Source organism: Cervus canadensis, chromosome 14 (assembly GCF_019320065.1).
Source record: "Cervus canadensis isolate Bull #8, Minnesota chromosome 14, ASM1932006v1, whole genome shotgun sequence".
NCBI lineage: Eukaryota > Metazoa > Chordata > Mammalia > Artiodactyla > Cervidae > Cervus > Cervus canadensis.
In genome coordinates this window covers 16,444,876-16,471,116 of record NC_057399.1, presented here as the reverse complement: position 1 = coordinate 16,471,116, position 26,241 = coordinate 16,444,876, and the positions used below count along the sequence as shown (strand labels likewise).

Genomic DNA, 26,241 nt, shown 5'->3' with positions numbered 1-26,241 from the left:
CCATTTTTTGATAGGGTGGTTTGTGTTTTTTACATAGAACTCATGAGCTGTTTGTATATTTTGAAGTCTCTGCTTTCCCCCCTGGGAAATGCTTTGTGTATGCTGAAGAATAGAATCTCTGTTTCCCCCAGTTCTGTGGAGTTCTGCACTAAAGCCCAACTGCTCTGAGGGACTCCTTCTCCAAATACCAGACTATCAGGCTGGGCAGTCTGACCTGGGGCTCAGAGCTTTCACTCTTGTGTGAGAACCTCTGCACCATAATTATTTTCCAGTTTGTGGGTCACCCACCTGGTGGGTATGAGATTTGAGTATATCGCATATGATCCCCTCTTATCATTTCCTTGTGACGTCTCCTTTGTCTTTGGATGTAGAATATCTGTTTTGATAGCTTCTAATTTTCTCTATTTAGAGAAGGAAATGGCAACCCACTACAGTACTCTTGCCTGGAAAATCCCACAGTCGGAGGAGCATGGTAGGCTATAGTCCGTGGGGTCGCAAAGAGTCGTGTGGTTGCTCAGCAATTACTTGTGATCTTGGTGCTTTTGTGAGAGGAAGTAAGCTTGTCTTACTCTGCGATCTTGTCCAGAATCAAGGGGCTGATTGGAGTTTGGGTGCTTACTGCCTCTTTGCTCAGGGTGTCGTGCAGAGACCCTTGAGTGCTCCTGGGATGGCGGGGGCAGCGTTTGGCACTTGGGTTTTTTAGCGGCACTGGTGACTCACTCCCTGCCACCCCCAGAGCGCCTGTTGTCTAGTCCCTCAGTAGGTCCCACTCCTTTGTGACCCCATTGGAGCCTGTCATGCTCTTGTGTGCATGGGATTTCCTTGGCAAGGATCCTGGAGTGGGTTGCCATATCCTTCTCCAGGGGATCTTCCTGACCCAGGGATAGAACCCACATCTCCTGAATTGGTAGGCAGATTCCTTACTGTGTAGCCACCAGGGAAGCCCTGTAAGTGGTGTTGTTTTTACCCAGAAGTGCCCACAGGGAAGCTTTTATGGTGGTGCTGCCCCTCTCCTGGTGCAGCACCCCCCCACCCCCTCAGTAATGGCACCCTGCCTTTCTCGTGGGCCCAGGCTTTCTCTGAGTACATCCTCTGTTACCACAGTCCAACTTCTTCACCCCGGGGAGAGAAGGGCAACAGTGCTGACTTTCTCTGTCTTAACTCCTGCAAACCCACTGCCATGCTTCCCTCCCAGGCTCTGAAGCCCCACTCACTCCTCCACCCAGGTCAGCCTCTCTGCCCGTGAAGGGGCTTCCCAGGGTGTGGAAACCTTTCCTCCTCCACAGTTTCCTCTCTGGGGCACAAGTCCCGTCCCAATTCCTTTCTTCTTTTTGTCCTGCCTGATTTTGTGGCGTTTTTCTCACCCTTCTGGAAGTCTGAGGTCTTCTTCTGGCATTTAGCGGATGTTCTGTGTGAACAGTTCCACTTATAGATGTATTATAATGATTTTGTAGATGTGAGCTCCATATGCTATTCCTCTACCATCTTGATCTCATCCCCATGAATTCTTTATTAAAAAAAAATTCAAAATCTAAAGGTTATATACACTCAAATGAATGAGTGAATGGAAATCACATTTAATAACTGAGAAAAATATAGACATAGTTTGGGCAAACAAGACTATTTGGTGAGGATTTGAGCTTGGTATTAGAAGGGCTTGAGAGTGAAAGAAGTGAAGATTAAGAATTGTATTTATTTCTGCCCTGATTTTTAAGATTTCTTTCCTTCTGCTAACTCTGGGGTTCTTCATTTCTTCCTTCTCTAATTGCTTTAGGTGTAGAGTTAGGTTATTTATTTGGTTTTTTTCTTGTTTCTTGATGTAAGCCTGTAATGCTATGAACCTTCCCCTTAGCACTGCTTTTACAGTGTCCCATAGGTTTTGGGTTTTTGTGTTTTCATTTTCATTCATTTCTATACATATTTTGATTTCTTTTTTGATTTCTTCTATGATTTGTTGGTTATTCAGAAGCGTGTTATTTAGCCTCCAGGTGTTTGAATTTTTAACAATTTTTTTTCTGTAATTGAGATCTAATCTTACTGCACTGTGGTCAGAAAAGATGACTGGAATGATTTCAATTTTTTTGAATTTTCCAAGACCAGATTTGTGGCCCAGGATGTGATCTATTCTGGCGAAGGTTCCGTGTGCACTTGAGAAAAAGGTGAAGTTGATTGTTTTGGGGTGAAATGTCCTATAGGTACCAATTAGGTCTAAGCTGGTCCATTGTGTCATTTAAGGTTTGTGTTTCCTTGTTAATTTTCTGTTTAGTTGATCTATCCATAGTTGTGAGTGGGGTATTAAAGTCTCCCACTATTATTGTGTTACTATTAATTTCCTCTTTCATACTCGTTAGCGTTTGCCATACATATTGTGGTGCTCCTATGTTGGGTGCATATATATTTATAATTGTTATATCTTCTTCTTGGATTGATCCTTTGATCATTATGTAGTGTCCTTCTTTGTCTCTTTTCACATCCTTTATTTGAAAGTCTATTTTATCTGATATGAGTATTGCGACTCCTGCTTTCTTTTGCTCTCCGTTTGCATGAAATATTTTTTTTCAGCCCTTCACTTTTAGTCTGTATGTGTCTCTTGTTTTGAGGTGGGTCTCTTGTAGACAGCATATATAGGGGTCTTGTTTTTGTATCCATTCAGCCAATCTTTGTCTTTTGGTTGGGGCATTCAACCCATTTACATTTAGGGTAATTATTGATAGGTGTGGTCCCGTTGCCATTTACTTTGTTGTTTTGGGTTCACGTTTATACAACCTTTCTACATTTCCTGTCTAGAGAAGATCCTTTAGCATTTGTTGAAGAGCTGGTTTGGTGGTGCTGAATTCTCTCAGCTTTTGCTTATCTGTAAAGCTTTTGAATTCTCCTTCATATCTGAATGAGATCCTTGCTGGATACAGTAATCTAGGTTGTAGGTTATTCTCTTTCATTACTTTCAGTACGTCCTGCCATTCCCTTCTGGCCTGGAGGGTTTCTATTGATAGATCAGCTGTTATCCTTATGGGAATCCCTTTGTGTGTTATTTGTTGTTTTTCCCTTGCTGCTTTTAATATTTGTTCTTTGTGTTTGATCTTTGTTAATTTGATTAATATGTGTCTTGGGGTGTTTCGCCTTGGGTTTATCCTGTTTGGGACTCTCTGGGTTTCTTGGACTTGGGTGGCTATTTCCTTCCCCATTTTAGGGAAGTTTTCAGCTATTATCTCCTCGAGTATTTTCTCATGGCCTTTCTTTTTGTCTTCTTCTTCTGGGACTCCTATGATTTGAATGTTGGGGCGTTTCACATCGTCCCAGAGGTCCCTGAGGTTGTCCTCATTTCTTTTGATCCTTTTTTCTTTTTTCCTCTCTGCTTCATTTATTTCCACCATTCCATAGCAAAAATCAACAAAGCTAAAAGCTGGTTTTTTGAAAAAATAAACAAAATTGACAAATCATTAGCAAGACTCATTAAGAAACAAAGAGAGAAGAACCAAATTAACAAAATTAGAAATGAAAATGGAGAGATCACAACACACAACACTGAAATACAAAGGATCATAAGAGACTACTACCAGCAGCTCTATGCCAATAAAATGGACAACTTGGATGAAATGGACAAATTCTTGGAAAAGTATAACTTTCCAAAACTGAACCAGGAAGAAATAGATCTTAACAGACCCATCACAAGCAAGGAAATCGAAACTGTAATCAAAAATCTTCCAGCAAACAAAAGCCCAGGACCAGATGGCTTCACAGCTGAATTCTACCAAAAATTTAGAGAAGAGCTAACACCTATCTTACTCAAACTCTTCCAGAAAATTGCAGATGAAGGTAAGCTTCCAAACTCATTCTATGAGGCCACCATCACCCTAATTCCAAAACCAGACAAAGATGCCACAAAAAAAGAAAACTACAGGCCAATATCACTGATGAACATAGATGCAAAAATCCTTAACAAAATTCTAGCAAACAGAATCCAACAACATATTAAAAAAATCATACACCATGACCAAGTGGGCTTTATCCCAGGAATGCAAGGATTCTTTAATATCCGCAAATCAATCAATGTAATACACCACATTAACAAATTGAAAGATAAAAACCATATGATTATCTCAATAGATGCAGAGAAAGCCTTTGACAAAATTCAACACTCATTTATGATTAAAACTCTCCAAAAAGCAGGAATAGAAGGAACATACCTGAACATAATAAAAGCTATATATGACAAACCCACAGCAAGCATCACCCTCAATGGTGAAAAATTGAAAGCATTTCCCCTGAAATCAGGAACAAGACAAGGGTGCCCACTCTCACCACTACTATTCAACATAGTGTTGGAAGTTTTGGCCACAGCAATCAGAGCAGAAAAAGAAGTAAAAGGAATCCAGATAGGAAAAGAAGAAGTGAAACTCTCACTGTTTGCAGATGACATGATCCTCTACATAGAAAACCCTAAAGACTCTACCAGAAAATTACTAGAGCTAATCAATGAATATAGTAAAGTTGCAGGATATAAAATTAACACACAGAAATCCCTTGCATTCCTATATACTAACAATGAGAAAACAGAAAGAGAAATTAAGGAAACAATACCATTCACCATTGCAACAAAAAGAATAAAATACTTAGGAGTATATCTACCTAAAGAAACAAAAGACCTATACATCGAAAACTATAAAACACTGATGAAAGAAATCAAAGAGGACACAAACAGATGGAGAAACATACCGTGTTCATGGATTGGAAGAATCAATATTGTCAAAATGGCGATTCTACCCAAAGCAATCTATAGATTCAATGCAATCCCTATCAAGCTACCAACGGTATTTTTCACAGAACTAGAACAAATAATTTCACAATTTGTATGGAAATACAAAAAACCTCGAATAGCCAAAGTAATCTTGAGAAAGAAGAATGGAACTGGAGGAATCAACCTGCCTGACTTCAGACTCTACTACAAAGCCACAGTCATCAAGACAGTATGGTACTGGCACAAAGACAGAAATATAGATCAATGGAACAGAATAGAAAGCCCAGAGATAAATCCACGACCTATGGACACCTTATCTTTGACAAAGGAGGCAAGAATATACAATGGAAAAAAGACAACCTCTTTAACAAGTGGTGCTGGGAAAACTGGTCAACCACTTGTAAAAGAATGAAACTAGAACACTTTCTAACACCATACACAAAAATAAACTCAAAATGGATTAAAGATCTAAATGTAAGACCAGAAACTATAAAACTCCTAGAGGAGAACATAGGCAAAACACTCTCCGACATAAATCACAGCAAGATCCTCTATGACCCACCTCCCAGAATATTGGAAATAAAAGCAAAACTAAACAAATGGGACCTAATGAAACTTAAAAGCTTTTGCACTACAAAGGAAACTATAAGTAAGGTGAAAAGACAGCCCTCAGATTGGGAGAAAATAATAGCAAATGAAGAAACAGACAAAGGATTAATCTCAAAAATATACAAGCAACTCCTGCAGCTCAATTCCAGAAAAATAAATGACCCAATCAAAAAATGGGCCAAGAACTAAACAGACATTTCTCCAAAGAAGACATACAGATGGCTAACAAACACATGAAAAGATGCTCAACATTACTCATTATTAGAGAAATGCAAATCAAAACCACAATGAGGTACCATTACACGCCAGTCAGGATGGCTGCTATCCAAAAGTCTACAAGCAATAAATGCTGGAGAGGGTGTGGAGAAAAGGGAACCCTCTTACACTGTTGGTGGGAATGCAAACTAGTACAGCCGCTATGGAGAACAGTGTGGAGATTCCTTAAAAAACTGGAAATAGAACTGCCATATGACCCAGCAATCCCACTCCTGGGCATACACACCGAGGAAACCAGATCTGAAAGAGACACGTGCACCCCAATGTTCATCGCAGCACTGTTTATAATAGCCAGGACATGGAAGCAACCTAGATGCCCATCAGCAGATGACTGGATAAGGAAGCTGTGGTACATATACACCATGGAATATTACTCAGCCGTTAAAAAGAATTCATTTGAATCAGTTCTAATGAGATGGATGAAACTGGAGCCCATTATACAGAGTGAAGTAAGCCAGAAAGATAAAGACCATTACAGCATACTAACACATATATATGGAATTTAGAAAGATGGTAACGATAACCCTATATGCAAAAACAGAAAAAGAGACACAGAAGTACAGAACAGACTTTTGAACTCTGTGGGAGAAGGTGAGGGTGGGATGTTTCAAAAGAACAGCATGTATACTATCTATGGTGAAACAGATCACCAGCCCAGGTTGGATGCATGAGATAAGTGCTCGGGCCTGGTGCACTGGGAAGACCCAGAGGAATCGGGTGGAGAGGGAGGTGGGAGGGGGGATCGGGATGGGGAATATGTGTAAATCTATGGCTGATTCATATCAATGTATGACAAAACCCACTGAAATGTTGTGAAGTAATTAGCCTCCAACTAATAAAAAAATTAAAAAAAAAAAAAGAAAGAAAGAAAAAGTATGGATCTGTCTTTAGCATATAGTTCAAACATTTGATTTTTACACAGAGTATCTCAAACCTGTTCTTTTCTAAGATCAGTTAAGCTTTTGTAAAAGGTAGCCATAATATCCTCAAATTAACAATAATTTTAAAAGCAATTAAAGTGAGAAATACGAGAAAGGATGCATACTTCCACTTTTCTAAGGATTTAAATGAAAGGATGGACAAATGCCTGTTGGCATATATTTTACATATTGCTTCCGCTCCCAAGAAGGGAGACTTGATTCTTTCTCATACGCAGAGCCTATAGAATTTTTTCTTTGGTTAGAAAAAGTCTGGGAATTAGAAGATATTCACAGAACTCAATCTATGATTATAAACAGAAAAAAGAAAAATCTACAAAAGATCCCATGGTATCTCATTGTGTAGAGATAATAGAGGGAGGTGTGCTCAGCGATACCCTGGGGACCTCCTGCTGGCATCATCTCTCAGGACCTCATCTTTTATGATCGTCTCAGAGAAAGACTCAATTCAGTGTTGGTGCTTACAAAGTAGTGTAAAATTCACCCAAGAAAACAGTCAGAAATTGAAATAGAATCCACGGAAAAGTCCATTTCATACCCAGCTGTTAGGAAAGAGGACTGAGAATCACTGTCATCCAAAACCAAACTCTGGATGTGCAGCTTGGATCTCTGGATCTCACTCTGCTGGACTCACTGGCAGGTCCGCTTACCTACAGCTCCCCGTCTCTAGAACAAACTCATCCTTGGTCTCCAGGTAAGAAGGAGGAAGATGCTGAAGGCATCAAGTCTCTGCAGAACCAGAGTTTATCCTGGGAGAAGGGCTGTGTCTTTATTTTTACAATCCACAGTCTATTTGGGAGAAGAGATTTTTCTTTATCTCTCTTCTCATGAATTCTCACTCTTAGAAATCTTGCTACTGGGCACTTACCGAGGTGGTCAGTTTGTATGCTAAAAGGCACAAGAAATCAAAAGATCCATTGTCTCTCAAACTTGCTACCCCTTTTCAGCTATAAGAATCTTCCTGTGTTCTTACCTTCCATCCCTGCTACATAGGTGTTCTCTTCCTGTTTCACTTTTTCCACACTCTCTGGGTGATTCCCACTGAACTCACAGGAAAATACCTAGGACACAAGACAGAGCTTCTTGAAACGTACTAGGCATTATCTGGGAGGTGGGAAGAGTCCAAGCACAGGAGTGCTAGTGTTAGGTGTGCGGACACTTCCTGCTCCAGCACCTAGTATTCAGGCTGCTGCCACATTGCATGTCTGCACTTGTGCATAAGAATGAAAAAGAGAACAGGATGCATATGGAGGGTCTGTTCCTATTTCTACTGGAAGAGGAACAACTACCACTGACGCCTCTCTCTTATATCGGTGTTCCAGGTGGTCACACCTAGTGTTACTCCCTCTTCGTGGTCACAGGATCCCCTCATCCCAAAGATAACATGAAGCTGGACCTGCATCACCTCTGTCTTCCAAACTTCATACTATGCTTTTAAAAGCACTATTAGCTTAGGAGTGTTTGAGTGCAGGTTTGTGACAGTGCCTATGAGTATGAGAGGAATCTATTCATTTCTGCACGTATTCAGTCATTCATATACTAATTCAGTCAGTGAATATTTCCTAAAAATTTACTCTATACTGGGTGATGCCATCATATGGATTGAGATAGGATTTTTACACTGAAGAAACATAAAACCTAGCCTGGGAGACAAGCTTGTGAACAAATAATTATGTATAAATTAATGAGAACTTTAAAAAAGCATGTAATTATATACATATATCAAAACTCATCAAATTGTACACATGAAATATGCACAGTTCATTACAAGTAAATTTACAATGATGAAGCAGTGAAAAAAAATGGGCTTGTCAGAAATCATTGGGAAATGAAATCAGTAGTGGATTATTTTGGCTACTGAGGTGGCAGTTTATCAATGATTCTCTTGTGTATTCCCTTTACATTGTATCAGTGGAAAAGATATTTCTCATTTTGTTTTACCAGTTCCTCAAGTTATTTCCTGACTCTGCCTTCCTGGTTCCTCAAGGCCAATATATTATACAGTTGATTCAGGGTGGATCCATTGCATTTCCATCTGGATAGATATTTATGAATAGAAACCTCACTGTAACCATGTGGTCTTTGAGTCCTACTTAGCAGTTCATGAGCAGGTGGTCCAGTCACAACTGATCAGGCCACATTTGTCCTATATTGCCAGTTAGATGTGTGGTTTTATCTGTGAAAACAAACCCTTGTATGTTGGCAGTCTTTGACTCCCCCCACCCCCATCCCAAGATGTCCCTGCCAGGTAGCTGACTTTCTGCTCTGACATCTCCTTCGTTGTAAAGGGCAGTTCTAGGACTTCAGCCTTTCCCTGGAATATCAGAATCCAGCCCTGATTCCTAGCCATTTGCCCATGACCCTGCTACCTTCCCTAAGTCTTTCTAAACTCTTTCCCCAGGAGCCTGGATTCAGCAGGTTATTCCTTGCTTGTTCCTGAGGTAAAGCTATAGACTTTGACTGGTGTTTCCTGCCTGGTTGGAGAGTATTGAACCAGTGCCTCATGCACCTCTCTGACTGATTGGACTTCTGATACATCTGCAGCATGAGGGAGCTCGAACATGGTTATGCCAGATAAGACCCTGCCACTCTGCAGGCAGCTGTTGTGGCTGCACTGGGTCACCACAAAAGGCCCTCCCTATTTCCCAAGTGTGTGGTGCTGTCTAAGTCTGGACTGGTCTCCACTGTCCTGCCTCTCTCACGCAGAAGTCTGATCATGCCTTACTCTTGAACACTTCCATCAAACCTTGATTCTCTGATCCAGTGAAGAATTTAGGACATAATCAGGACAGTGGATTATAAAATCATATAAAATGGTCTCAAAATTTACTTTCTACTTGGAAGGATGGTACGGCATCTCTTGGAATCACAAAGGGAAAATTAATTATTTGTTCTGCTTCTTGATGAAATAAAAGTGAAAGTCTGCTGACTAAGAAGTAAACTACAAAAAATAAAAACCTGGGTTCTCTACTAAATGCAGAAAACTTTATAATTTTTCAAATCCACATAATATGTTAGTGTTCTTTTTAGACAGCTTCTGTAGAAATATGGTGGTGGAAATTTTTAGAAATTCGTGTCAAATATTTATAAGAATTTTTAAAAATCAAATACATTTTTTTATTCCAGTGAGATCTTTACTTTCAGGATCTGATGCTCAAATGTAGTCAGATTTTTATGGCTCTGTTGATGCTTATTGTGTAGCTAGGAATAAACATCCATGGGCACAAAAAACCAAACCTATCTGACTGAATTCATCTTGCTGGGCCTTTCTTCAGATCAGCAGACCCAGATCATGCTATTTGTGATATTTCTCATCATCTACCTGCTGACTGTATTTGGGAATCTGCTCATCATACTATTAATTCATATTGACTCTCGATTGCATACACCAATGTATTTCTTCCTTAAAAACCTGTCATTCAGTGATCTCCTTTTCTCTACAACAATTGTCCCACAGATGCTATTCCATTTGCTGGTAACAAGAAAGACCATTTCCAAGCCAGGGTGCTCAATTCAGATGATTTTTTTTCTAGTAGCTGGGTGTACAGAAAGCTCCCTGCTAGCAGTGATGTCCTATGACCGCTATGTAGCTGTCTGCAAGCCCCTTCTCTACTCCACTCTCATGACCCAGAGGATTTGTGTTCAGCTGTCCATAGGATCTTGGACTAGTGGAGCACTTGTGTCTCTAGTAGATACAACATTTACTTTATATCTTTCATACCATGGCCAGAACATAATTAATCATTATTTTTGTGAACCTCCTGCACTCTTGAAGTTGGCTTCAGAAGAACCTTACAAAGCTGAGATGGCCATCTTTGCCATGGGTGTGATAATTCTCCTCGGTCCTCTCTCCCTTATCCTTTTCTCTTACTGGAATATTATCTCCACTGTGATTCAGATACGGGCAGGGGAGAGGAGACTCAAGGTCTTTTCTACATGTGGTTCTCATCTCATTGTTGTTGTCTTCTTCTATGGATCAACAATATTTACCTATATGCATCCAAATTCCAAGAAAATGAAAGAGGGGGATAAGGTGATCTCAGTGTTCTATTCAGTCATAACATCTATGATGAACCCATTCATTTATAGCCTAAGGAACAAAGATGTTAAGCAGGCATTTAGAAAAGTATTTGGAAGATAGAGTCCCTTAGAGCCAATGATCTCTGTATTGACATACCATTATGGGGATGAAGACATTTTAAAGTGATTCAACATCTGTAACAGCTTTCTCTCTGAAGTGTCTCTAGGCTGATACATCAGTAAGGCACATACAGGTGCCCTTGTACATCTAGAATGTTTCAAGTTTGTCTACTGCATCTTGATCAAGATTATCCTTTGTGTTTATTGATTACTTGCCTCATAATAATAATAATCTATTACCAATCTAATGTTTCAAGTTTGTCTACTGCATCTTGATCAAGATTACCCTTTGTGTTTATTGATTACTTGCCTCATAATAATAATAATCTATTACCAATCTATTATAATTATTAATATAATTATTGAGGTAATAAATATAATTATTAATATTATATTATTAATCTATTATTAATCTAATAATAGATTATTATTATGATGAGACAAGTAAAATAGAACTTTGCTGTTATATTGTGTAGTATAATATTATATTATATTGATTATATTTATGCATTACATTATATGAATACTTAAAAATATTGAATAGGATCTTTATTTACACTGCACTATTCATTCACTAATCCATATTCACCCAGTGATATTACCTTTTGATTCTAAACTTCACAGCTAGTTGTCAGTCTCATCCCATGCTAACATCAAATACAGTCTTCTACAGGTCTTGGAGTCCTACGCTAGACTCTAAAAGTTCTAGTGAGAAGATATCAATGACTTTTTTTGCCCTGAAACTCTGATACTGGACCCTTGGCTTTTTGTTTCATTTCCTGCAGTCTCAAAATACTCCTATAGCCAATAGCACATGGGGACACTGTTGGCTCAGACAATAATGTGTGGGACCTCAGATTCCAGTAAATATGGTACATCTTCTGTATATCACGCAGTTTCTCTCCAAGGGTCATTGCCGGTAAGGGAACTGGAATGGAGAGGAACACTGCCCACATCAGAACTCTCAGGGCCTTTGCCTGTGACACCAATATGCCACAGCTGCTCCCCCTCAGATATGCTCTCCCCTCTTCTGCAGATTTGACTTGCCAACACCCATCAGTCCTCTCTTTTGGAAAGTGGAAGAGAATCACTGACTATGAGAAGCAATCCTAGAAGGTGAAGATTGCTCTGTAGGGTGAAAGGATGCTTTTAGTCTTTGCTAGCTCTGCTATAATCCTCTGTAAGAGCAGAAGCAGCATCACCGACAGACCTGTGGCTTCTAATCAACTCCCAGCCTGGTACACTGCCCTCATGAAAGTCAAATTTGCCACACTGACTTCTGACAATTCCAGCTTCTATGTCCATGACCTTTTGTGAGTACCCAGTGCTGTTCATTATATGTGACAAGGCCCTTGCTGAATTGAATACATCGTGTAGAATGATCCTGCATGGGAGAATAAATCTGTGCAATACTAGATCCACCATGTACATAGATGTATATTGTTTTCAGATTATGTGAACCAGCATGCACCTATACAAGGAAACAAAATCCTGCTCCAGAGATTATTTGAGAAACTATGTTATAAACAACAGCAACTACTTACACATGCTGCTGCCTCACGACCATTCAAAAGCTCAGTCCATTACTTGCTCTTTCCTTTCCATTTAGTATAAGGGAAGTTGTAGCACATAATTGGAATGATTGCTGCCAAAGTGACCATGGTTCACTTTGAGTTATAGAAAACTCAAACAGGATAAGAAAATACAGATACTTAAATACATTTTTAAAAGAAAACACCCACCTCTGACTGGATGCCAGACTATTGATGACTGTGCAGCAGAAAGTGAAGTTGCTCAGTCGTGTCCGACTCTTTGCGACCCCATGGACTGTAGCCCACCAGGCTCCTCCATCCATAGAGTTTTCTAGGCAAGAGTACTGGAGTAGGTTGCCATTTCCTTCTCCAGGGGCTCTTCCCAACCCGAGGATCGAACCCGGGTCTCCCACATTGCAGGAAGATTCTTTACTGTCTGAGCCACAGAAGATAGATGAATTAAAGCATGTGAGAAACTAACAAGCTCCTGAAGTCACCACAATCTGGGAACTACTCATGTTTTCTAGAGAAAATAGTTTCCCAAGCCTTAAAAGAAATAAATTTCCTTTCATTATTCTACAGGATGTATGACTGTTATTTTTGTGTTAAATCAACCCATATAATATTGCTTTCAATAGCACAGTTTGAGTTTATTTATGCAATGAATATCTAATTGACTTATTAACTAAATATTTATTGAGATCTCTTCTAGGTGCTGGATATATAGAACTGGAAAGCTTAAAATTCCTATCCCCACTGAATTTACATTTTAGAAGAGGGTGATAAAAATGAATAAACAATGAAACACATAACGTGTCTGATGGGATAAGTGCTTTGAGAAAATAAAAGCAAGGAAAGGCCGGCTGCTGTTTTAAGCAGGTGGTCAAGAAAGACCTTTCTGAGATGGTGATATTTCATTAAAGGACATCTTATATCTTGTAGAAATCAACATTTGTGCTGTGACCAGAAGGTTGAGAAGAAAGAACCAACCAAGAAGAGATTTAGAGAGGAGTGTTTGGGCACAGAAAACACAGAGTCTAAAGGCTTGGATTGGAATGAGTTTTTTTGCAATAAGGAGAGAAACAGATCAGAATGTTTGGAGGCTGATGAGTGACAGGGGGAGTGCAATGAAGGAGGTCATAGACAGAAGCAGAGGGCAGATTGGTAGGGTCTTGGTATTAGCTTCCTAGGGCTGCCATAACAAATTTCCACAAACTCTGTGACTTAGAACAATAGAAATTCATAGTTCTAGAAGTGAGAAGTCTGAAGTTAAAGATATCTGCAGATTATGCTCTCTCAGAAGGCTCTAGTGGAGGACACTTCCTTGGTTTGTGGAACCATAACTCCAATCTCTGCCTTTGTCTTCAAAATGCCTTGTTCCTTCATTCTCTTTGTCTTCCTCTTTTCTGAAAAAGGAATCCTTCACTGGGTTTAGGGTCTACTAGCTCAGGATGATCTCATCTTGAGATTTCCCATAATTACTTCTGCAAAGAACTTTGTTCCAAAAAAGTCACATTCTGAGATTCCAACTAAACATCTTTTAGGGTGACACAATTCAATTCATTACAACCTTGGAAGTCCTGAAAAAAAGTGTTTGATTTTATGTTCAATAGAAAGTCATCATCCCAATGTGCTTTTAAAAATTCCCTTTGAGCATTATATGGAGAATGGATTGTAAGCGGACAAGGATGGAAGCAAGAAAAGCAATCAGTAAGACTGAGCTTTGCTCTGGTAACCCAGGAGAGAAATGATGGTCTTAACTAGACTTATAGCAATGGAGAGGTAGAGGAGATGGTAAGACTTAGGAGTAGATAAGAAATAGAGATGGAAAAAGAGAGGAATGAAATGTCTCTGCCAAGGCTTTGAGCAATTCTGTGTATAATGAAGAAGACTCAAAACGGGGGGAGTTTGGTTGGAAAATTAAGAATTCTCCTTTGGAATTATTTGTATAGTCCTGTATTATATGTTTAGTTCTCAAAGTCTTCTGTATTTGAATAGTTATAATATAGCTTTCATTTAAACAGTCATGACATCTTAAATTGCATCTTGTACCTCTAGTTTTTTGTCCCATTAGCTGAAAATAATTAAAGCATTCTTAGTATAGCTGCAGACAGAGATTCTGAAATCTCCTGGCACTTTTTAGATTAGGAGGTATCATCAAAATAATGCAGCATATATGTATGTCAGCTGTATTTTACGTGATTCATACCGTCATGATTGAAAACTATTTAAAAAATTCTGACACCTCAGAATTCCTCAGACTGATCTGGAAAACAGTAGTGAAGAAATTGACATCAGGTAGGATTCAGGTATTTCAGTTTGTGATTACCATAAAAAATGCCCCAGGGTATCTGTCATTGTGGAAAGGTTAAAAAAAAAAAAGAGGTAAAAGTGCAGATTGCTCCAGGGAATGCCCTGTTTACAATAGCTCTTAGGATGTCAGGTTTAAAGACTTCCTTCAAGGAAAATCCTCCAGAGAAGTTTGAACTCTTAATGAAAAGGCACATCTTAGCTTGGTATAGAATAAGACTTACAGCCCAGGTGATGTCCAAGCCTTCAGAATATTTTATAAACTGCAGTGGAGGTTGACTATTAGGATATGGATTAGCAGACTGCAGAAACCACAGCTTTCTTCATTCATTAACTTATCTCTTCATCACCGATCCCACTGTCCTGTGTTTGCCTCACCACCCATCACCCAGGTGAGAGTGGGGAGGATAACTATGGAGCATTGATTCTCTTAGGGAGTCTGAAATCTCGAGTCTGTTCTTTGGAATTGGGCTTTGCCTTTCACTCTCCTGTTCCTCTCTCTTTTCACCCTGGTTTCTAGAGAGAATACTTGCTCATCTTTTGCAGCTTCTCCTGAATAACGGCCTCATGAATTCTTTTCTGCAACTCCAAGGAGGAGGATTAAGCTATTAACCAGGGATACTAGAGTGACTGCAAGGCTGTGGATACCCACTGCCTCAGAGGCAAGAGATGAGAGTGAAGAGGTAGGCAGAAAATACAGAACAAAAGATTGAGTGAAAGATTACTTATTTTCTGCATACAAAACAATTTGTTTTTATTAGAGATATAAAATCACATAAAAATGGAAAGAAAAATTTTCTATAATCCCATCACCCAGAAAGACACACATATGAACACCTTGGCCAGGCAAATTTTTAAATATAAAATATTTTTATAATTCACATTTCATCTTAAATATTTTGCAAAATTTTGATATTAAATAATTTTACAGTTTTTCAGGGACTGCATAGTATTCCATCATTTGGATGTTCTATATTTGATTTTTTGAGAATATTTCTTCTTTCAAAGAGTTGTACTTATAATACTGTAACAAAATCCTCACAGATTTATTTTATCCATATTGTTTTTTGATGAAATAGTATTATATTTATTCATGATAAAATAGTAAGTCTGAATTTACTTTATCAAAGTATACTGCTCATTTTAATGCATTTTCTCTATGTTGACAAATTACCCATTATGCAGGTTTTAATATTTTTGTTTCCAAAGAAACAAGAACTTCATTATCATTGAATACTACAAATTTTAAAAATTCATGCCAATGTGATGGTCAAAAAGACATCTAATTTTAATGTGCTTTTTCTTGTATTGAGATTGAAATTTACTAATTATGAATTGTCAACTCATGTATACACCTTTTTCCTATAATATTTGTAATTTATTTTCTGATAATCATTAGACTTTTTATACTAATTATAAAATTAATATCAAGAATATTAATCCTTGATCTCCTACATTTGCTAAAGTTAATTTTTCCATGTTGTTGTTTACTTTCAAATTTTGTTTTGTGAATGTGAATGCATTAAAAACTTTTTCCCCAGCTTTACTGAGGTATAACTGACAAAAATTGCATATATATTGCATATATTTAAGGTACACAATGTGAGGTTTTGATGTATGTATACATTGTGAAATGATTACCAAAATCAAGTTAATTAATATATGTCTCCTCACAGTTACTTTTGGGGGGGGAGAAAAATTAAAATCTATTCTCAGCAAATAAGTGTACAGTACAATATTATTAACCACAGTCACTGTGCTATATATCAGAGCTTCATAACTTATTCATCCTGTCTGATTGAAACTTTTTACCCTTTTGTCAACATTTTCTTATTTTCCCTACTTGCCAATCCCTGGTAACCACTATTCTACTCTTTGCTTCTATGAGATCAATTTTTCAGATGCCATGTACAAATTAGGACATAAAGTACTTGTCTCTCTGTCTCTGGTTTATTTCAATTAGCATAATGTCCATCAGGTTCATCCAAATTGTCACAGATGGCAAAATTTCCTTCCTCTTTAAGACTGAATAATATTCCATTGCATATGTGTGTGGGGGTCTGTATCACAATTTCTTTATCCAATCACCCATGAACAGATTCTTAGGCTCTTTCCATAATCTTGGCTATTGTGAATAATGCTGTAATGAACTTGGGAGTGCAGATGTCTCTCTGAGATACAAATTTCACTTCTTTTGATCATATATCCAGAAGTGGGACCACTGGATCATTTGGTAGTTCTGTTTTTAATTTTGAGGGGAAATTCCATACTGTTTTTCAAATCGCTTCCCACCAACAATGTAAGTGTCCCCTTTTCTCCACATTCCGTCAAAATGCATTATCTTTTGTCTTTTTAATAGTAGTTCTCCTAATAGGTGTGAGATTATTTGTCATTGTGGTTTTATTTATATTTCCCTGATGATTAGTGACATTGAGCCTCTTTTCATATCCCTGTTGGCCATTTGTATGCTTTCTTTTGAGAAATATCTATTCAGTTCTTTCACTTTAAAATCAGGTTATGTATTTTCTTGCTATTGTCCTGTTTGAATGAATGTGTAAAGGTTAAAATTGAAGTAAAATAAGTTAGGTTTTTTTATAGTTTGCACTTTTGTTGTAATGCTCAGAAAGGTATTCTGCTACATGAGATCAATGGATAGTTACCTTATTTTTAAATGTTTAAGGTTATTTATATGTGTGTGTCCACGTGTAATGAGCAGACACATATCCTTCACCCTTCTGTAGTGTTTTCTTTGTAGTGAGTGAAGTGGACACATTTCAGTTGTTTGTCAACTCTAGGCATACCTCAGAGATACTATGGGTTCAGTTGCAGACCACTGCAATAAAGTGAGTATTGCAATAACGTGAGTCGTGAGTTTTTTGGCTTCCCAGCACATATAATAAAAGTTATATTTACACTAAATATACTAAAGACTATTAGGGGTGCCATGACATTATGTCTAAAAAAAAATGTACATGCCTTAATTAAAAAATACTTTATTACTAAAAATGCTAACTATTATCTGAGTCTTCAGCAAGTTATAATCTTTTTGCTAGTGGAAGGTTTAAAATATTGCAAGAATTACCAAAACACGATACAGATACACTAAATGCAAAAATGCTTTCAGAAAAAAATAGTGCAAGTGGACTTGCTCAACTCAGAATTGCCACAAATCTTCAATTTATTAAAAAAAAAATGCAGTATCTGCAAAGCATAGTAAGGTGAAGTGCAATAAAAAAAGGTATGCCTGTGGTCAATCATTTCAGCATGATTTGCTGAATAATATGTGCTTTACTGACTTATCAGAAGCATTTACGCAATTCTTGCACAGCTTTTGAAGGTTCTAATTTTTATTCTGATCTGGTGATATATCTTTCAGCTTTTACATTATTCTAATATTATCTTCATTGTTACAATTTATATTGTTTGTACTGTATTATCATTGTAATTCCTTCAGGTTTTTCATTTTAAATAATTTAAATTTTCTTCTTTACTTAGAAAATGCAGGCTGCATTGTAGAAGTCAAACAGTATAGATAAGGTTAAAAAGTAAAATTGTGAAAAAAAAAAAGAAAAAAATTGTGATCTCAGTCACTTGCCCTGCTCCCTCGAGAATTCTACTTTCTGGGGATAATCACTGTTAACATTAATTTCTATTGATCTACAAATCATGTATACAAACTATTCTTCTATAGCACAATAGACTTTGTAAGAATCTTTAAATATGGTTATTTTTATTTTTTATGTTTGAATTTTGAAATAAAGCTAGGTTCTAATGTCAGACTTATATGACAATAATTTCTCTTTTAGACTTTCAGCAATAAAGGAGCTTTTAAATAGCTATTTGTATATTTTATTATGTCAAACTCTAATAAATTAGATGATCAAATTATCAAAACTGGTTAATGCATTTGAATCTTATTATTAAGTATTTGACATTTTATTTACTATTCTCTTCACTTTCATATACGTTTGGAAATTTCCATTGTAAGACTTTCAAAAAGAGAGAAAAACATGACTAAATCAAACTATTAAGTTTGTCTTTGCCCCTTCATTCCACATACTTAGAAGCCTCTCCATCCCCTATCATATTTGGCCTTAACATTGAATTTAGCTAGCAACACAGATCCAGTTCCAAAGGATGAACAAAGGGCAAAAGAAGGAAAAGTGTAAAAACAGGGAGAAGCAGCATTTTCCTCATTCAGGCATAGCAGCCATGTGTTACTATGGTTTGTCCTTAATTTTCCTAACCTTTCAGTTACTTCTAGATTACAATCCCATTACTGTGATGGGATATTATACATAATATTATGGGCTAGCTTTGTTTACTCTCCTAATTTCTTTAAATGCTTTGTATGTTATTTAATGTTTACATAAACACTATAAGATATGTATTATTAATCTCATCATTTTGCAGATGAGGAAAGGAAGGCACAGAAAAGCCAAGTAATTTGCTATTAGTCACATATCAACCAGAAAAACTAGGATTTAAACCCTGTAGTTTAGCTACCGAGCCCCAACTGCCCATCAATGAGTTATGCCGTCTCCTGACAAATGGCAGCAGCCCATGAACAGTTGACTCTCACTAAAGGAGAAATGACTGTGGAAACACACATATGCCACAAATATACATGTATACACAGATACACACACCCATTCACACTCCATTTAAAAGATTAAAATGAGGTATCACATAAAAGTCTGACAATTTGCCTATATATGTATTTATGCTATACAGTTATATACAGTTGATTTTGTAAGTCCTTTATATGTTAAGAATAATTTTAAAATTCTGTTAAAGTGTTTGCAAATATTTTCTCAGATTTATTTATTTTAAATTTTGTTTCGAGTGGCATCCACTCGTAGCATCCTGATATTCTTAAATTGCCAGTTTTGTGGGCATTTTTCTTTATGATTTCTTTCTCTTTGTGTGTATGTATGTGTGTGCTTGTTTAGGGAAGTTTTTACTACCCAAAGATTGAATAGACCACTAGATAGATAAATCAAAAAATAGATAGACAGACTATCTAGTTACATAGAAAATTAAAGTGTTTTTAAAAATTAGATAATTCAATTGGGATTAATTATTGCTTATACTTATATGTATGTATAAATATGCTTATATAAACATATACATGTAATATTCTAAAGTGAATATCCAATTGTTCTATATCTTTTACTGAGTGATACACTTCAGATGCCACATTTGTCAAATATAAAATTTTCATACATACTAGGAAATATTTCTGTTCTATAATATATTTATTGGTCAAATGCTTTATACTGGTTCAGTATATACAATATTAGTAAGGATGGAAAATTTTATTACATATTTTATATCTGGTTGGGTATGTTTCCTCTACTCCGTCATTTTTCTTTTCCACACCTCATTTTCTCCTATAAAATTACTAATCTAGAAGAACTTAAAAATAAGCTTATTAAATTCCATTACAAAAATCTTCTGTGAATTTGGTTGGAATTTCAATCAATTTATGGATTAATTTGGATGAAATGAACATCTTTACAAGATTATGTTCTATGTAAGTCAGACACAACTTAGCAACTGACTGAATTGATGCATAAAATTAATCTGCCTATTCATTTATTCAAATATAATGTTTCCTGGTTTTCTTCACATAGGTCTTTGAATGTTTTTTAACTGTATACTGTTAAGTTTAGTGACTGTGAAGGAATTCTTTTTTTTACTAAAATTTCTACTTATTTTTCACTTACTCATCTTACTAAGCTTGCTTTAGATCCCTTTGAGCTTTTTAAAGATGTACAATTAGAGATCTGCAAATAATCTTTGTCAGTTTTCTCAATATTTTTCTGTGAATTCTCTCTATTGTCCTTTAGGCAGGACACCTCAAAATGCTTTAAAATATGTTCAAATATGCCTGTTATTTGTGGGCCTATAAATATGAGTTTGAGTTAACTCTGGGAGTTGGTGATAGACAGGGAGGCCTGGTGTGCTGCAGTTCATGGGGTTGAAAATAGTCAGACACGACTGAGCGACTGAATTGAACTGATAAATAGCTCTGCCATAGTGGATGAGCTCTAAAACCCTTAAAACGGAGAAAGTCTGTGGATTTATCTTCAAGGAGTGGAGAGAACTGGGCTGAACCTTAACCTTCTCTACAACCAGTTTTTTAGTAAGAAAGGAACATAATCGCAGGATATAGAAAGGGTGACAAAGGCGTAGAGGAACCAGTTTGAAAATTTCTCTGAGTCTGTTTCATCTTCTGTATTTGGGAGATAATAATAATTAATTCATGGAATTAAGATTTAAAATTAAAAGGATAAAGAAACAATAATGACTGGCCCCAGGAAATTGCCTGACACACAATAATTAGTATTATTCTTGCCAAAGGGCTTTGTGCAAAGAGAGAGAAAAGAGTGTTGAGGACAGAATAGGGCATATTGAGAGGACACCACAGAGAGGCAGCTATTTTTACTGATGCACCTCAGCGTCCTCTTCTCAATGACAGGCGAATTTAAGGGCCGGGATTACAAACAACAATACCTTCCTGTAACTTCCTTTTCCAGGCTTCAGAGCACTTGTTTAGGATTACTTTGTAAATATAAAGACAAAAATCTGCCTTCACAAATGTTATCAGTTTGCAATATAAAAATCTAACAGGTTTAAAGCAACTGCAGTATATTTGTTTCCCAAGCTTATATAAAAGGAAGGATGTACTGTGAGCAGCTCTTATAATCCTCTCAGAACTATGTGTAGTCCAGCCAAGGCTCGGTCATCTCATAAATTCAAGATGATTGCTGGCTCTCTGGTTCTACTGAAAGATTCAAGGGCAGAGAAAAATCAGAAATAGATTTCAATTGTCAGAACTACCAAGCAAAAAGAAAACTCTTCTAACATATGGAAGCAGATAAGAGTTGGAAGTCAATGGCCCAGTTTTGTATATTGATTGATAAAATGCTTGTTACTCATATAGTTTTTAACTGATCAATATGTGTGTGCTTTTTTTTTCTTGGTGCTGACCTATAAAGAGTATTAAATATTCATGGGAGAAGCAAACCAAACATATGTGACTGAATTTGTCTTCCTGGGCCTTTCACAGGACCCACACACACAAGTCCTGCTCTTCTTCCTTTTTCTGATCATCTACCTGCTGACTGTTCTGGGAAATCTGCTTATTGTTGTGCTCATTCACATAGATTCCAGGCTCCACACACCCATGTACTTTTTCCTTAGAAACTTGTCCTTTGCTGATCTCTGTTTCTCTACTACTACAGTTCCCCAGGTGCTAGTCCACTTCCTGGTCAAAAGGAAAACCATTTCCTTTGCTGGATGCTCAACACAGATAGTTGTTCTACTTCTGGTTGGGTGTACTGAGTGTGCTCTGCTGGCAGTGATGTCCTATGACCGGTATGTAGCTGTCTGCAAGCCCCTGCGCTATACCACCATCATGACACATTGGGTATGTGCCCAGCTGGCCATAGGATCCTGGGCCAGTGGAGCATTTGTGTCTCTGGTGGACACCACATTCACGTTGTGTCTGCCCTACCGAGGGAACAATATCATTAACCATTTTTTTTGTGAACCTCCTGCCTTCCTGAAGCTGGCTTCTGCAGACACCTACAGGACAGAAATGGCCATCTTTGCAATGGGTGTGGCCATCCTCCTAGCTCCTGTCTCCCTGATCCTGGTCTCCTACTGGAATATCATCTCCACTGTGATCCAGATGCAATCTGGGGAGGGACGGCTCAAGGCTTTCTCTACCTGTGGCTCCCATCTCACTGTTGTTGTCCTCTTCTATGGCTCAGCAATATTTGCCTACATGAGACCGAACTCCAAGATAATGAATGAAAGAGATAAAGTGATTTCTGTTTTCTACTCAGCAGTCACACCCATGCTGAACCCCATCATTTATAGTCTGAGGAACAAGGATGTCAAAGGGGCTCTCAGGAGGGTGACTGCAAAATAGTTTTTTTGAATGTGGGAATCTCTGATTTTGATGACAGTTTTAGGGATGTGGAGAGAAGTGACTTTATTATAAAATTTCCCCATTTTCATTCCATTCCTACATTTCTTTTTTCTTCTCCTATTTTCCCACATGTCTTCTCAAATAAGTTCAGCATATTGCCTAATCAAAGCAAGGGACCTTGGTAGACACAGGAAAGTAATATAGAAAGGAAAAGAAGGGAGAAAAATATAGAAAGAAAGGAAGGAAGGAAATGAAAAGTTGATGAATAAACAGTCACTACTCTGCAAGCCCATACAAGCTAATAAAGAAATCAAAACAAGTAGACAACTGGACATCAAAAAAACAAAGAAGCAAACAAAAACTATCACAAATACAAGAATGTATTTCTGGCAAATGGATTCATTTTCTTCATTGAAAATGCATGCACTTGCATGCATTCATCAAATATATTTTGAATACATCATATATTTCAGGTATATTTCTGGAAGATCAGGCTATAGATGTAAAAAAAGTAAAGTCTTGATGGTGTTATATTTCCAGCATAGCTTAAAATTCTCATCTTAACAATATCTGAAATTTTAAAGGGAGAATATTTAATGAACAGCAAATGGCAGAATTTTTCTAAGAGTATGTATATGTTAAGAAAATAATGAGCTATACAGATGAAAGTAAGACAGAATCTAGACTGAAAAATACTCTTTTTTGTACTGAAGAATTTGCCCAGCATGTAATTCTGAAAATGTTGAATATGGATAATTTATAAGACAGTAATAGATAATGAGGATGAAGTTAAGAAAATGAGAACTGTGGCACTACTTTATGCCTTGGTGAGACATTTATAATGCAGACCATAGTTTTATATATTATGACTTAAAATGATTCCTAGGTTGTTTTTTGAAAATATTGCTCAATACACGATGGAGTAGGGAAGTTGATCTTAGGATTCTCCATTTGTAATGAGTCCCAAGTGATTCTTAAGCACACTAAAAATTGTACACTGAATTTTAGGTAATGGAATGGCTTTTGTAGAAGCCAATTGTGTAATTATTTGCTTAACATCTGAGTCATCCGTTAGGCTGCAAATTCCACGGCAGTAAAAACTGTGACTGCTTTGTTGATTTCTACATTATCATTTATAGTAAAGTACCTAGCCATTGTTATTGCTCAAGAAACATTGTTTTCGAATGAATGGATAAAGCTAGAGTTTAAAAGAGAGATATGGGCTAGAGAAATCGATCTTCAAGTTTACTGTATATATTTGCAAGTGAAATTTGACATATCTCAGGATATGTGCCAAAGGTTTTAATCAGAAAACCAAGCTTATGCATTGCAATCTTGAAGGAGTTATATTAAAATGCAAATTCTTGGTCCTATTATAGACCACAGGGTGGCAAAGATGGAGGCAATACAGATGTTTTGTGACAATATCCCAAGGCAAATCTGAAGTGCAATTGTGGATGAGATGTGATGTTCAAGAAAGATAGTGGGAAAGAATCCAAGACAGAACCTTGCCGTTACCAACATTTCAAGGTGGAAGTATAGCCAATCAAGTCTGAGGCAGCAAGAATCAGAGAAACAGATGGAGGGTCAGATGTGGTGAGAAGAGTGACCGTCCAGGAAAGGTTTCTCAAATGACTCAGAGTTTTATGTATTACTGATAAAAGCCTATTGAATTTGTCAATTTGGTCACTACTGACCTTGGCAAAGATTATTACAGCAGAATAATTGAATGGCATAATTATAGACTTTTGGAAATCATACAGAATCAATTTGTGAGGAGGCAACTTTTAAGTTGAAAACTGAAGGATATAAGAGTCAACCAGATAAAGGTGTGATGGGGGGTGGTGGTAAAAGGCTAGAGTCCTTTTCTTTTTACTAAGAGAGGCTTTTCTCACCCTTAATATAACAAAAATATTCTATGTCATCTTCCAATTCTAGTTCTAGTTTTGATACCCCAAATCTGGATTCACCTTTTGGTGGGTATCAAGTCAAAAGACACAGCTAAGGCAAAGTCAAGAGAAGGAAGGATTTCTTGTTTTTCTTGCCTTTTCTGTATTCTTTTGCTCCCTTAAGATCATTAATTACTGAGACCTGCTCAAGGGCTAGCAATATGGCCCGACTTAGACCACAAAAAGTTTTAGGTGAAAAATGCCTGCTTCCTATATCAAGAAAGCCATGCCTGGTTCTCTTTATACAGTGATCCCCTACCTAATCTGCTTACAGTTTTCCTTTATGTAAAATAATACTATTTGCTTTAGCATAGTAGTCAGCAAACTTTTTCTGTAAAGGGGTAGAAACTAAATATATTTAGGCTTTGCAGGCCACACTGTCCCATCACAACTACTATTGCCGTGGGACAGCAAGTCATAGACAATACAAAGATGAATGTGTTCCCATAAACTTCCCCAGGTGTGTTTATCAATCCCTGTTCTAACAGATAAATCTCAAATCTCAGTGGTTTAACAAGCAGAAGCTTATTTTTCACTTATACAAATTCTAGTTGAGAGATGGAGTGGAAGATGTATAGACCTAGGTTGACAGAAGTTCTGCTATTTGCAGGTTTCATGGTTATCTTGCATGTCAATATCCAAAAATGAAGATTAAAAGGTTTTTCATTGGTAGGTTCTGTGCCTGAGAAGGAGCACACATCATATTCCACTGGTTGAAGTTCAACCACATGGTCCCACATATGCACAGAAAGAAGAGGGACATGAACCTGGGGCGGACAGCCTGACATTAGACTGTGCTTTAACCATTAGATCTTTAAAAAATCTAGAATTTATTTTAGGAGAATATATATATATTCATGTGTTATGAATTAATATGGTACTATTTTCCTAAATATTTAGCCATTTTTTTCTAGTATGGTTACTCATCTTTTCCCATTAATATCAAATACACCATAAAATATACTAAATTTCAATATGAATATTGCATATTTATCAACTACTACACTTTGTTATATTTCAATTACTGTAGTTTTAGTTGGTAGGACATCTCTCTTATATATCATCTATTCTACAATTTTCTACTTCTTAGCTTATCCAAATTCACTTTTAAAAATGCCATTACAGTTTTGATGGTTATAACTTCGAATTTATAGGTTATTTAGCAAAAAACTAATATATTGTTTTAAAATAAAATAGTAATCTTTGTATGTACAAACATAGCATATTCCTCTATTTCATCAGCGAAGATATACACACGCACTTACATGCATATACATTGCTATTATAGAGACTATTCTATATTCATACCTCAATTTTTATGGAGAAGAAGCTATGACACACACATAGCAGAGTCCATGCTCTCATGGAATTTTCATTTTGGAAAGCGGAAACAGAGAGTGATCAGGTAAACCAAGGTGTAAGAAAGTTTTACATAATGATAAATACAATGAAAAAAATTAAAACACAGTGTGTGATAATGCCTTTTGGTTTGGGTGCATGACACTTCAATTGGTAACCTTTTTGAAAAGTTAAGATTTTTAAGATGAGATATGAATGACAAGAAGTAGTAAGACAAGCAGATTTGACAGAAAAACATCACAGGCTAGGAGAATAGCTACTAACTGGCTCTAAAGCAGAAATAATTTTGAACCGTGTAGTGGACAATAAGAAGGTCAAAGGAGTTAGAGTGAATGTAAGAGAGCACAGTTTCAAATGTGGACTGGGTAGACACAGCAAGATCATGTGTATCCTTCTTGAAAAGTGAAATGCTCTGATATGTTTATGATGGTCAATCTTAAACCATCAT

At 37.0% G+C, this 26,241-nt stretch overlaps 2 protein-coding genes and 1 long non-coding RNA gene across 3 annotated transcripts in view; all 3 read left to right on the top strand.

Annotated features, from left to right (window-relative positions):
• Positions 1-26,241, top strand: part of LOC122453152 — a 133,679-nt gene that overhangs the window by 50,954 nt on the left and 56,484 nt on the right. The gene's annotated exons all lie outside the window — the stretch shown is intronic.
• Positions 9,779-10,702, top strand: LOC122453150 (olfactory receptor 2D3-like). Its single transcript, XM_043487015.1, has one exon. The coding sequence runs from the start codon at positions 9,779-9,781 to the stop codon at positions 10,700-10,702; it is 924 nt and encodes a 307-aa protein (XP_043342950.1).
• Positions 21,517-22,485, top strand: LOC122453151 (olfactory receptor 2D3-like). The gene has a single exon (XM_043487016.1). The coding sequence runs from the start codon at positions 21,562-21,564 to the stop codon at positions 22,483-22,485; it is 924 nt and encodes a 307-aa protein (XP_043342951.1). The 5' UTR covers positions 21,517-21,561.

Excerpts from the sequence above, each read along its gene's own strand:
- LOC122453151 (XM_043487016.1), top strand. The coding sequence starts at position 21,562 with ATGGGAGAAGCAAACCAAACATATGTGACTGAATTTGTCTTCCTGGGC.
- LOC122453150 (XM_043487015.1), top strand. The coding sequence starts at position 9,779 with ATGGGCACAAAAAACCAAACCTATCTGACTGAATTCATCTTGCTGGGC.